This window comes from Eschrichtius robustus, chromosome 6 (assembly GCF_028021215.1).
Source record: "Eschrichtius robustus isolate mEscRob2 chromosome 6, mEscRob2.pri, whole genome shotgun sequence".
NCBI lineage: Eukaryota > Metazoa > Chordata > Mammalia > Artiodactyla > Eschrichtiidae > Eschrichtius > Eschrichtius robustus.
This window is the reverse complement of record NC_090829.1, coordinates 86363625-86376436: the sequence shown is the minus strand read 5'-3', so window position 1 is coordinate 86376436 and position 12812 is coordinate 86363625. Positions and strand designations below refer to the sequence as shown.

At 40.8% G+C, this 12812-nt stretch overlaps 1 protein-coding gene across 4 annotated transcripts in view; it reads right to left on the bottom strand.

Annotated features, from left to right (window-relative positions):
* CCDC191 (coiled-coil domain containing 191) overlaps positions 1-12812 on the bottom strand; it is a 101851-nt gene that overhangs the window by 9117 nt on the left and 79922 nt on the right. For 3 of the 4 annotated variants that reach the window (XM_068546717.1, XM_068546718.1, XM_068546720.1), the window contains 3 exons: positions 9083-9226; positions 4546-4698; positions 3861-4006 (listed from right to left, as the gene is read on the bottom strand). In XM_068546717.1, coding sequence (XP_068402818.1) covers positions 3861-4006; positions 4546-4698; positions 9083-9226 — 443 coding nt within the window. Of the gene's footprint in view, positions 1-2356; positions 2895-3860; positions 4007-4545; positions 4699-9082; positions 9227-12812 lie in introns of those variants that run through there. The other variant, XM_068546719.1, reaches the window with a different exon arrangement.

Here is a 12812-nt window from a genome sequence, read left to right as displayed (position 1 = left end):
CCCAGCAGTTCTCCCAGCAGCCAAAGGGGCTTGTCTCCTCCGTGCAGGGCCCCAGGACGGAACACTCAGACTGTGGCTCGGCCACACACTCCCCAGGGCAAGGGTCTGCCCATGTGGACCTTCTCTTCCTTTCAGATCCCTCCCAGGGACACAGGTCCCAATCTGATGCCTTTTTTCTGTCCTACCCGGTTAAGTGGAGATCTTTCTTGCAGCTTTGGTTGTACAGAGTTCTTCTGCCAGTTTCTAGTTAGTTTTCTGTGAGAATTGTTCCACACGTAGATGTATTTTTGACATGCTTGTGGGGAGAGGTGAACTCCATGTCCTCCTACTCCACCATCTTGATCCCTCCTAGGCAAAGAAAAGGCATTCCTAGAAGAGGGCACATCTTGAGTAAAGGCAGAGGCAAGAATAGCTAACTTTATATTTTCACAAGTAGAGGCATAGATGGGATTTATTCTGGCTCCATGACCTTCTAATGAAGCCCCCCTAGAATGCATTTCAGTCCCCATTAACTTTATGGCTGATGGTTGGTTGATGCTTCTGATAATGTTGAGTTTTTTGTTGGTGGAGGTATTACTGTTCAGTTACAAAAGGCTTCAAGGAGTAGAGCTGCTTAATTTGCTTTCTTCTTTCATCCATCCGGTCCACCATTTATAGCTTCCCGTACTTGGCTATATGACCCACTCCCCTTCCTTGACCCTATCTATCTCCCACTCTCACTTTTGCTGTTCACAACTTTCCTGTGGTTACACTCCCATTTTCTGACTTCTGTATTTTAGCTCCCACTGTTCTATCCTGACTGAAATGCTCTGCCCCCTGGGGGAATCTTCCTAGATCGTCTTTGCCTGCATTTATCATCTTCCTTCCTCTGAACTCCTAAAGCACATGGGCACAATCACTGGTTTGGTGCTTATTTATAGTCTCTATCTACCTACCTACCTATCTACATCTATCTACCTACCTACATCTATTCACCTGAGGTCCACCAACTCCTTGACATTTTGTGTGAAGTTGTATGTGATGTGCATATGTGCATTTTCTGGAGAGCAGGTCTGCGACTTTCATTACTACCTCACAGGGGTCTATGATTCCAAAGTGGTTAAGAACTACAGTATCAAGGCAATACCAGACATATAAGAAGTACTAGTTCGGCTGAGAAGAACTGGCCAAGTGCATAGCTGAGCTCTAATTGCAGAACTACACAGTAACTGCTGGCAATGAGAGACTTAGGTCTGGAGACATCTCTTAGTCCCACCATGTATATAAAAAATACCAGATTTGTAAAATTATAAATCTATATCCAATTACAAATTATATACACCTAGAGGTGATATAGATATGCAGAATTAAACCTCATGGTCGTCTTACTAGGAATCATCTTTTCAGTGGTACTGCAATTTCTCACCCACAGCTTTTCTATACAATATTCTTTTGTTCAAATAAAATTAAGAACTCTGAGTATCAATTTTTAAGTGTTAACGTTCCTTTTAAAGGATCCATTAGTGTCACTCCTGCAATAAAATGCATCCATTTGTGTACCAAATATCTATCATACACCCATGTACTAGGCTCTGTCATGCTGAGGATACAGTTGCGCGTAAGATGTGATGGGGAGAGACGATAAACATGTAAACAATAAATGACAATTTCAGAGAGTCTTAAGTGCTGTGAAGAAAATAGGGCAGGTTACTGGATAGACGGGAATGGAGGCAGGTGGCGTGCATCTGAGTGGAAACCTGAATGGTGAGATCTGGGTCACGTGAGAGCTGTGACACAGACGTGAGCGTTGTTCGTCTGAGGAACACTGGGGGAGGCCAGTGGGGCTGGACCATGGTGAACAAGGGGCAGAGTGGGAAGAGATGAAGTCACAGCAGTGCTTTTACATCAAGTGGATTCTGGCCGAGAATTTACTTCTTGTTGAATGCATGGATTCACATACTGATTTTCTAACTAACTAACTAAATTCAAACCCTAAATAGGACCACTATCTTACTATTGTATTTTAGTTTACAAATGAGATTGAATTAGAAAATGGGGAAGAAAACTGACTTAGCAAGAAGAGGATGATTTGGAGCCAGAAAACCTGATTTGGAGTCCAGGCTCCACCACTTGTTATTTGGGCAATTCATCGACCTGAGCGGCTCCACCATTTGTTATTTGGGCAGTTCATCGACCTGAGCGTAGCTTCAGTTTCTTTGCTTGAAAATGAGAATCCTGACATCTGCCCCCTCCCCTCTGGCCTATACTCATCCATCAGATGAGATGGCATGTGTGAAAGCCCTCTTACTGCCCTGTGTCACATAAGGCAGCTGTCCCAGTGAATCTCTCGGTCTGTTTTTGGCAGCTGAGAAACAGAAAACAAAGGCGGACAAAAAGGGTGTTTAATAGTAATACATTAACAATGACAATAAACAGAACAATAGCTATTATTTTGGGCCAAGCAGTACATTAACTGAGGTCCTATGTGACCTTGTTTAGTCCTCACAACAACGCTGTAAGACAGGTTCTGCGGTTTTTCTCATTTTATAAAAGAGGAATAGGGAGGTTCAAATGTGAGCATTTCTTCAAAGGCAAGAAGTCCTCTGAATACCCTCATTCATTGCCTATTTATTTTAGACAAAATTAGAATCAACTTGCTTATGTTTTTTCTGCCCCCAGATTTTAGTACCTGTAAATTAAACAAGGGTGAGCAGGTTTTGCTGGAGGTGGGCACCCTGCTGGCAACAAGATAGAAACACTTTTACAAAAAACCAGACACGCACACACATACACACAAATGAAAACAAAGCAACCAAAAGTGAATTGACATAGTGAGAAAAGGGACACTTCTACACCTTCACAACAGTCTTCACACCTCGGAACCTGGAGGCTTATGCCCACATTAACTGGTGCTCCTAAGGAATGACATTAAATCACCAAAAAAGGACAGATCATTTGTTTACTCTCCAAGGGAAGGGCATAATGAAATTTAGAACATTTTTATCCAAAATGCTTAAAGTTATAAAACAAAGAGAAAGCATACTTATATGGAATACCTTATTCCCCAAGGACACTGAATTAAATGTCATCACTGTATTTATTATAAATATTAATATGACATATAGTATGATTCTACTTATATAATAAAGTTCCAAGTCTTGAAGGGTGCCTACTTAGGAGGTATAAATAAAAAGAAGTGCAAGGAAATGTTTATCATAAAGGTCAGGAGAGTAGTTTACCTTCAGGAGGAAAGGGTGGGACCCGTGATTGGGGAGGAGCCCATGGGGACTTCTGGGGGCCAGCAGTGTCCTACTTCTCAACCTCAGGAGTGGTGACAGGGGTGTCCACTTTCTAGTTCATTAAGCTGTATTTGTAGGATTTAAGTACTCGTCTATATTTGTGTTATATTTCACAATAAATAATGTTTAAAAAAAAAAGAAATTAAAGAAAAAACTATGACAAAGAACACAGTACCTCTGTTTAGGTGTGTTTCATGTATTTCAAAATTCACTTTTTTTTTTTTAATTTTTATCAGAGTATAGTTGCTTTACAACGTGGTGTTAGTTTCTACCATATAGCAAAGTGAATCAGCTATATGCACAATTCACTTTATTCTCTTTCCAGTCCTGTGAGGAAGGGAGGGCAGGCATCCTCCTCCCCTTCCTCATTTTAAAGATGGGGACCCTGGAGTTCAAGGGGGTTTCTCTCTTGCAGTCATGCAGTCAGGGGGCGAGCTGGGACCCCCACCCCTGCCGGGTATCTCCGAGTGCCCAGCTCTCCTAGCCTCCACCTTATCTTTTCAGATACATTCCAGGCATAGAATGTACTGCAGAGCAACTGTGAAATCAGTGAGGGAATTTTCGTAGAGATGAAAACCTCACCTGTCACTGTGCTCCACCGCAACCTTGTGCTTGTTCTGGGAATCGATCCTGGCCTCCCTGACCATGTTATACCAGGCCCTGAAAATCTTCTTCTGAAGAAAATGTACACACAGTGTTTGGACTTCTTCCTCTAGGTCAGTCAGGTACTGGGGATGAGAACAGGGGAAAAAGTGAGACAAATAACATCACAGACAAAGAATTTAAGCAAATAAACAGTACAAAAGAGAAAGAATTGAACCAGACACAAAACAAAGGACACTGGAGGCATAAGGAGAAAGGATGATGTGGCAGCCAAGGCCATATCCTCTGTAAGGTATTAAAAGATAATAATGGAATCAGAGGGATAGAAACAGTTACAAGACTGAGGGCGTAGGTTTCTAGTAAAATCACTTGAGCAATTATGGGACGAGAAAGAAGAAATTAGTATAAAAACAAAAGCTGATGTATGACACATTACAGTTTATAGGGACACTCTCTATGTGAAAAGAAACCTGCTTAAGATTTTATACTAACAAAACATTGATCTGACATTTTCAAATTCGTTTCAAAGCAGTGAATTGAATTGCCTCTTCTATATTGTTCTTGAAAAAAACATAATGACTGTTGACATCTGGAGTGCACCTAATTTTCTTACATAGGGTTGGGCAGAGACATGTATTTAACACTCCCTTCATTGGGGCCTTACCTGTAGCCAGCTCCGGATGACTCTCCTAAGTAATATTTGGGAATAAAATTGATCAGCTTTGGCCGTCTTCCTAGCCAGGCTTTCCTGACTCCACTGGAACCAGGTCAGCAGGCATTTCCTCTGTAGGGCCAAAGAGTGATGTCCTTTGGCCACCTGGACAATTTTTTAAATGAGAAAAGGAAATTATTCCTTATATGTTAAATCATTTAAGGAAATATACATCGCCTTGGCAAGTGATGCTGTAAACCACATACAGGCAAGTTACTAGAGAGAATAATCTTACGGACATTCACCTATGTCCTAAAAGCTTTGGCTACTGACTGTATTACATGGGGACTTCAGATTCACATCATGCATAGCCTTTCAATGCTGACTCCCTGAAGACCACAATGACTGGCTGGTTATTCAGGAAATGGAACAAACAACCTCCAAAACCATTTTGTCGCTTGCACTGAGTTTTAAAGTGTGTGGGTGGCAACATTCTTGGTTGCTTCTCCTGGAGCTTGGGCAGCAACTGCATAACAAACCTCTCTTTATTATATATATGTGCTTAACCACTGTCTAATCAAGGAAATGCCAATACTTTCAATTAGTTCTGTAGAATGAGCTGTCACTAGCACTGAAATTTAGACATTATCAATAAACCACAAGCCATTTGATAGAAAAATAACATGCTGAATAATTTAATATCTTACCAACTTAAAGGGCTCAGAGTATCATTCTACCAAAATAAACATACAACTCAGACTTTATAGATTTTTTTAAAAGTAACTGTTAACAGTCTCTTAAGAGGCAGAGGGAAAAGCCCTTCTCTCTTAGTCCTCCCCATTAGACATTTTTCTGAGTCTTGTCTCACCACTGAGCACTGTGAACGTGACTGATCTGAGTGAGCCCCTTGGCAGTCACACATACTGGCCAAAATGACCATCGCAGGAGGTCTCCGTGACACCTGGGAGCCAAAAGGCAAGGGGAGCCAGAAACACACAACCTCCTACCCTCTCTCTCTCCATCTTCTAGGAAAACACAGAGAACCAGGGAGAAAAAGAAAGATAATCAGAAGATCCCTTAAAAATTCTGAAAGTTGTCATTGGAACAAATGAAATATAGCACATGTGAGTTTAAGGGAAAATGCTAAATAACTCTTCTGAAAAAAAAACAAAAACAAAAACGTTAGAAAGAAGCCAGGAACCGTCTAACTGGACCCTTTTTCTATCCCTTCCTGGATGTCAGCTCTGATGGATGAAGAAGATACTGCTTCCTCTTACTGTCCTCCAGAACTTTTCCTTTTACTTCTTTAATTTTTTTTTTTCTAACTTTCTTACTTCTTCTGCTTTTTTTTTTTTTTTTTTTAACTTTCAGCTGGTGGTTAGTATCTACATATACCTCTGATTCCTACACAGCACAAAAGACATGCCTGAACTGGGCAGGAGTTTTGGAGGAAGGGGTTGCTGAGCTCCATTCTAGCTTTGTAACCAATGTGCTGTGTGACCTCAAGCAAGTCGGTTTTCCTCTCTGAGACTCGGTTCCCTTATTTACAAATTGAAAGAGAAGGAGAGGATTACTGATTTTCTATGAAATTCTATTCTCTTGTGTGGTAGGCTGAATAGTGGCCCTCAGGGATGGCCACAAACTGATCCCTGGAACCTGTAAATGTTACCTCACATGGTAAAAGGGATTTCGCAGATGTGATTAAGTGAAGGATCTCAAAATGGGGAGATGATCCTGGATTATATGGGAGAGCCCTAAATGTAATCACAAGAGTTCTTGTAAGAGGAGCAGCATCGGGCTTCCCTGGTGGCGCAGTGGTTGAGAGTCCGCCTGCCGATGCAGGGGACACGGGTTCGAGCCCCGGTCTGGGAGGATCCCACATGCCGCGGAGCGGCTGGGCCCGTGAGCCACAGCTGCTGAGCCTGCGCGTCTGGAGCCTGTGCTCCGCAACGAGAGAGGCCGCGGTAGTGAGAGGCCCGCGCACCGCGATGAAGAGTGGCCCCCGCTCGCCGCAGCTGGAGAAAGACCTCGCACAGAAACCAAGACCCAACGCAGCCATAAATAAAATAAATAAATAAATAAACTCCAATCTCTTAAAAAAAAAAAAAAGAGGAGCAGCATCAATATAAGATGTGACATGAATGTAAGAGATGAGGGTGAACTGAGGAAGGGGCTATGGGCACCGGGATGCAGGCAGCCATCAGAAGCTGAAAAAGGAAGGGAAACAGTTTCCCTCCTGGGAAGCTCCACAAGGCAGTTGTCTTGCTGACACTTTGACTTTAGCCCAGCAAGTCTGATTTTGGACTTCTGACCTCCAGAAATTTAAGATAATAAATTTGCGTTTTAAGCCGCTATGTTTGTGGTAATTTGTTATAACAGCATAGGAAGCTAACACACTTGTTACAAACTAGAGAGGTGATTCTCAAAATGTGGTGCTCAGACTACTTGGATCAGAATCTCCTGGGCTACTTTTTTTTTTTTTGGCCATGCCATGTGGCATGTGGGATCCTAGTTCCCCAAACCTAGGGGTCGAACCTACGCCCCCTGCGTTGAAAGCACAGAGTCTTAACCACTGGACCGCCAGGGAAGTCCCTGGGCTACTTTTTAAAAATGCAGATTCCCTGACACACCACCCCCAGCCCCCTGGCCAACAACCCAGACCTACTGAGAACACCTGGAGGTGGGAACAGGAACTTGCATTTTTATAAGCTCTCCAGATGGTTTTACGAATAGGAAAGTTTGGAAATGCTGGATTCAGATCTGTGTTCTCCTGTTTTTATTTTAATTAGGTTTTTCTATATTTAAGGCCTATAACTGTCATTTTGAACTCAAACTCCTGTTTCTTTTTATATTCTTATAAGTAAATTTTAAATTTAATTTGATTATTCACCCATAGATTACTTTGTTTCTAAATTTTATAACTTTCTTGATTTTACTCGGTCAAAAACCGAGTAAAAACTCAGGGACCAAAAAAGAAGAGCTGATAAGAATTTAAGAGTGAGTTTTTCTACTTCCTGTCTGCTTTTTCTTTGTGTATTAATAATTAAAAACAAAGAAACAGACAAAAGCCAGAGAGAATAAACAAAACTAGGAGCGCTCAACTGGATAACAAACTATCTGATATGACTAAATGTTTGTTGTAGTATATTCAAGAAGCAAACTTCCATTCAGATTTCATTTCCAGACTCATTCACTCAGAAAACTATGGCTCAGCGCTCCCATATCATTACCAGGAAAATAGCAACGCTTGGGGCACAGATGGGTCAAGGCCTCCAAGAGGAGGGATCCTCGTGCCCTCAGGCCTGACCACCACAAATTGGCCTCCTTAGCTGGTTTGAGATACTCAGTGGTTCCAGAACCACCGGTTAGGAGGCAGAGGACAAAAAATCAGAGACAGAAAAACAGTGGGGAGGGCATTTAGGGAAGATAAGAAGAAGAAAGTGTGAAAATAGGAAGAGAACAAAGAGAATGAAGGGTGAATAGATTGGCTAGGGGAGGAAAAAGTAGCCTAAGTCACGTTCACAAAGGTACAGCCTGCAGCATTACTGCACGCAGTGGGCTTCTTATGGTACAAGAGCATTATTGTTCATCTTTAATCCTGGTTTTCATAACCAAGAAGATTAGCCTTACTTTTCAGTATTAACTTGGCCAAATGTGTAAATAAGAGTGGTCACAACTGGTATGCATTACTGACCTTACTATGAAGTAGAATTCTAAAGATAACATCTTATCTATTTTGAGCTTTTGATCATTTAGTTAAATGCCGTGTTCTGTGCACTGGATAAATTTGAATTTCAGTGGTATCTGATTTCATTTATCCCTGTGTGGTAGAGTGGATGACTATTCCGGATAATAGGATGTGACACCCACACACTTGCATGTGATTTCATCCTGTCTCCCAATGGAGTAAATGGAGCCTTTTTCTCCTCTCAGTGACCTTGAGTTTGGCCCTATGACTTGCTGTGGCCAATGGAATGTTAGTGGACATGATACAAGCCAAGGTTTCATATGGGTTTACATAATTGGGTTTGGCCTTTGTATCTCAGACATTTGCCAGGTGAAAGCTTGCCCTGAATAACAGCTGGAGCCAGAAAGAGGCTGTGGAGAGATCTGAATTTGATCTAAACTGGCCCACAAACATGTGAGTGGGAAATAAATACCTGAGTTGTAAGCCACGATATTTCAGGGCTGTTTGTTAGGCAGCTTTATTGCAGCAGAAATCTGATTAGCATACCTTATGGTAATTATTTTTCCTTTATTACATAGCTATACACTGCTAAAATTGAGAGAGGCCTCTATTCATCCTACCTTGGAGGTCTCTAATAAAAAATGTACTCTAGTTTTTTCCAACCTATTCAGTTACAGAAGTCTTTCTCTACCTTGGAAGACCAAATTCAAACTTTTATCTAAAACAAGTAAATATCCACACTCAATTCATTTATCTTTCTGACTTTTAAATCTCCAAACGACCTCCAAAGCCTCACAGGGTGTTTATCCTATTTTAAAGTCCACTTGCTGATTTTGGGGGGATAAGAGTGTGACACTATACCTGGAGGTTTTGCTTGCTTTGCATTCTCAGCCTCTTCCAAGGCTCCAGACCTTTTTTTCTTAGCAATACGCTTTCATAATGTTCTTTGGCTATTGCTTCCAGCTGCTGGTTCCTCTTAATTCTCTTCTGCTTCTCTAGTTCTTTCTGGAAAAAATAAATAGGTAAAAATGCCAAGGAGGAACCAAAACAGTGACATAGGAAGTTCCTGAACTTCCCTCCTCCCTTGGATGCACTGAATGTATAGCTACACATGGAGCACTTCCCTGTGAAAGAAATCCAGAAACTAGCTGTGTGACTTTTCCACATCAAGCGAATGAGAAAATACCTACATTGATACATCAAAAATATTGACAGGAAAGGCTGAGACACAGGCTTGCCATAAACGCCATCCCTGGCTCAGTGCCCTATAATAGGGAGGGAACTCCCAACTCCCAGCTTCTTCCTAAGGAGTGAAGGATTTGGACTGCACATCTAGCACCCCAACTTTAAAGACAACCATTCAAGCAAGGGATGGGCCCCCAAAACACCAACAAGGCTTGTGTCCACGAGACATACAAGACTATAGCAAACAAAGAAACAGGTCTTATTGGATGAGAGTACTCACTGTGGCTATGCTCCTATACTCACTCCTATGCTCTCAGGACTCAGTCCTGAGAAAGCAGGCAAAAAGCCCATCTCCCAGTCTTTCCCTGAAAGAGATTTGACTTCATACTTTACAAGCTGCTGCCTGAGGGTCCAGATTCTAATTTAGCACGCATCTAGGAGCTGGCTGAGATCCTCTCCAGAGCGTGAGGGAGCCTTTGGGTACTTCCTCTGCCTTCTCCCTCTGGCTCACTCCACATCAGATTGCTAGCATCTGTCTGAAAGGAGCTTACACACACATTTTGCATGCTAACTTTTGTGACTGCCACCTGAGTGGGAGGGGCCCCTGGACTGCCTGGCTCTGATAGCCAGTGGAACTTACATTCACAAGTCCCATAGGACTACGGCAAACAAGCAGGCTTTAAACAGGCACAGGAGAAACCCGCCCCCCCCCCCAACATCACCCTGGCCACCCAGCCCCATGGTTATACACCTGGGCTCAGTGAAAGGGAGCAGGAAAAACACACATCTCCTAGTTTCTCCCTGGAAGGGGCTTAACTACATATTTTCACAGCTGCTGCCTGAGGGTACAGCTTCTAACCAGTGTGTATCAAGGTGCTGACTGAGATCCTTTCTTTTGGGACACTGATAGGTCTTGGCACACGCTCAAATATGGGGAGCTACTAAGGACAAAGGCAGTGACAAAGGTCTGAGAGACAACCAGAAGCCTGGGCCAGGCTGATGAGATTCATCTTCTGCACGTGAGCACTCTGTCAAGACTAGCAGAGGTGACTTTTATCTAATGTACAGAAACCAACCCAGAGAGTCAAGAAAAATGAAGAAACAGAGAAATATGTTCCAACCAAAAGAGCAAGATAAACCTCCAGAAGCCAGTCTTAATGAAATGGAGATAAGTGATTTACCCAGTAGAGTTTTCAAAATAATGGTCATAAAGATGCTCACTGACGTCAGGAGAGCAATGCATGAACAAAGGGAATTTCAACAGAGATAGAAAATATACAAAAGTACCAAACATAAATCATACAGCTGAAGAATACAATAACTGAACAGAAAAATTCAACAGAGGGGTTCAACAGCAGACCAGATCAAGCAGAAAAAAAGATCAGTCAACTTATAGACAGAGCAGTGGAATTCAATTCGAGGAACAAAAAGAAAAAATAATGAGAAAAAGTGAAGATAGCCTAAGGGGACTAATGGGACACCATCAAAGGGAGAATAAACATACTATAGGAGTCCCAGAAAGAGAGAAAAGAAAGGGGCAGAAAACTTATTCAAAGAAATACTGGATAGTTCAACTTCACATGGTCAGGCAGTTGGAAAGATGCTTAGTGTTTGTAATCCTTTGGGCTTCAATGATACAGTCTTTTCCCAGTGCCAGTTCTAGATCTGCTCCATCCTGTAGTACTTTATCTGTGACTGTTTTTAACCACAAAATTCTGCTGATTAAAGAGGCAAATCCATATAAACTTGGCCTTTTAAACAATGCCTTCATTCTGTCGTAACCAGTCCCTCTTCCTTAACAATACTTTTCTTATTTATTAAACAACTTAGCAAGCAAGAGTTTTCCCAACTTCCTCTTTTATAAAATTTTATAGATCTTTCAAAGGGAAAAGTACTTTATCTCCATCTTTGTCTCATATTTCTCTATCTCTACACCTATGGCAATATACAGAAACATTGGTATACCCTATTCTATAAAGCCAATTCTTATTTTGCTCTAGTCTCATTATAACCACATTTCTTAGGTTTTGACCACTCCCTTTCCAGAATCTTGCATCATGAAACATGTGCACAGGGAACGTTCCCCAGCACAGATCACATGCCAGGCCACAGAGTAAGTCTCAATAAATTTAAGATTGAAATCATGTCAAGCATTTTTTTTTCTGACCACAATGGTATGAATCTAGAAAAAAGAAAAAAAAGGAAAAAAGAAAAAAAAGAAATACTGGCTGAAAATTTCCCTAACCTGGAGAAAGAAACAGATATCCAGGTCCAGGAAGCCCAAAAAGTACCAAATAAGATGAATCTAAAGAGACACACACCAAGACACTTTATAATTAAATTGTCAAAAATTAAAGACAAAGAATCTTAAAAACAGCAAGAGAAAAGCAACTTGTTAGGTATAAGTACACTCCTTTATACACTGATAATATAAGACTATCAGTGGATTTTTTGGGCAGAAATCTTGTAGGCCAGAGAAGTGAGATGTTATATTCAAATGCTGAAAGAAAAAAACCTGCCAATTAAGTATACTCTACCCAGAAAAAATGTTCTTCAGAATTGAAGGAGAGATAAAGAGTTTTCCAGACAAACAAAAGCTGAAACAGTTCATCACCACTAGAGCAGCCTTACCAGAAATGTTAAAGGGCCTTCTTCAAGTTGAAATGAAGAACACTAATAAGTAATATGAAAACATATGAAAGTATAAACTCACTGATAAGGTAAATATATAGTTAAATTCAGAATACTCTTAATATTGTAATGGTGATGAGTGAATCACTTAAAACTCTAGTATAGGTTAAAAGACAAAAGTATTAAAAATAACTATAACTACAATAACTTGTTAATAGATACACAATATAAAATTGTGACAAACAAACTATGGTGGGAGAAGTGTAAAAATGTAGAGTTTTTGTATGCATTTGAAGTTATCAGCTTAAAATAGACTGTTATAATTACAAGATGTTTTATATAAACCTCATGGTAACCATAAAGCATAAACTTATAGTAAATACACAAAATATTTATAAATCACAGCACAAATACATATAATCAAAGCACAAAGGAATAATGCAAGAGAGGAAGAAAGGAACAAAGGAACTACAAAACAGCTAGAAAATAATTGACAAAATGGCAATAGCTAGTCCACACCTATTAATAATTACTTTAAATGTACACAGATTAAATCCTTCATTCAAAAGACACAGAGTAGCTGAACGGATTAAAAAAACAAGACCCAACTATGTGCTTTCTATGAGAGGCTCACTTCAGCTTTAAGGACACATAGAGACTGAAAGTGAAGGAATGGAAAAAGATATTCCATGCAAACAGGAACCAAAAGAGAGCAGGGGTAGTTATATTTACGTAAGACAATATAGACGTTAAGCCAAAAATGATATCAAGGACA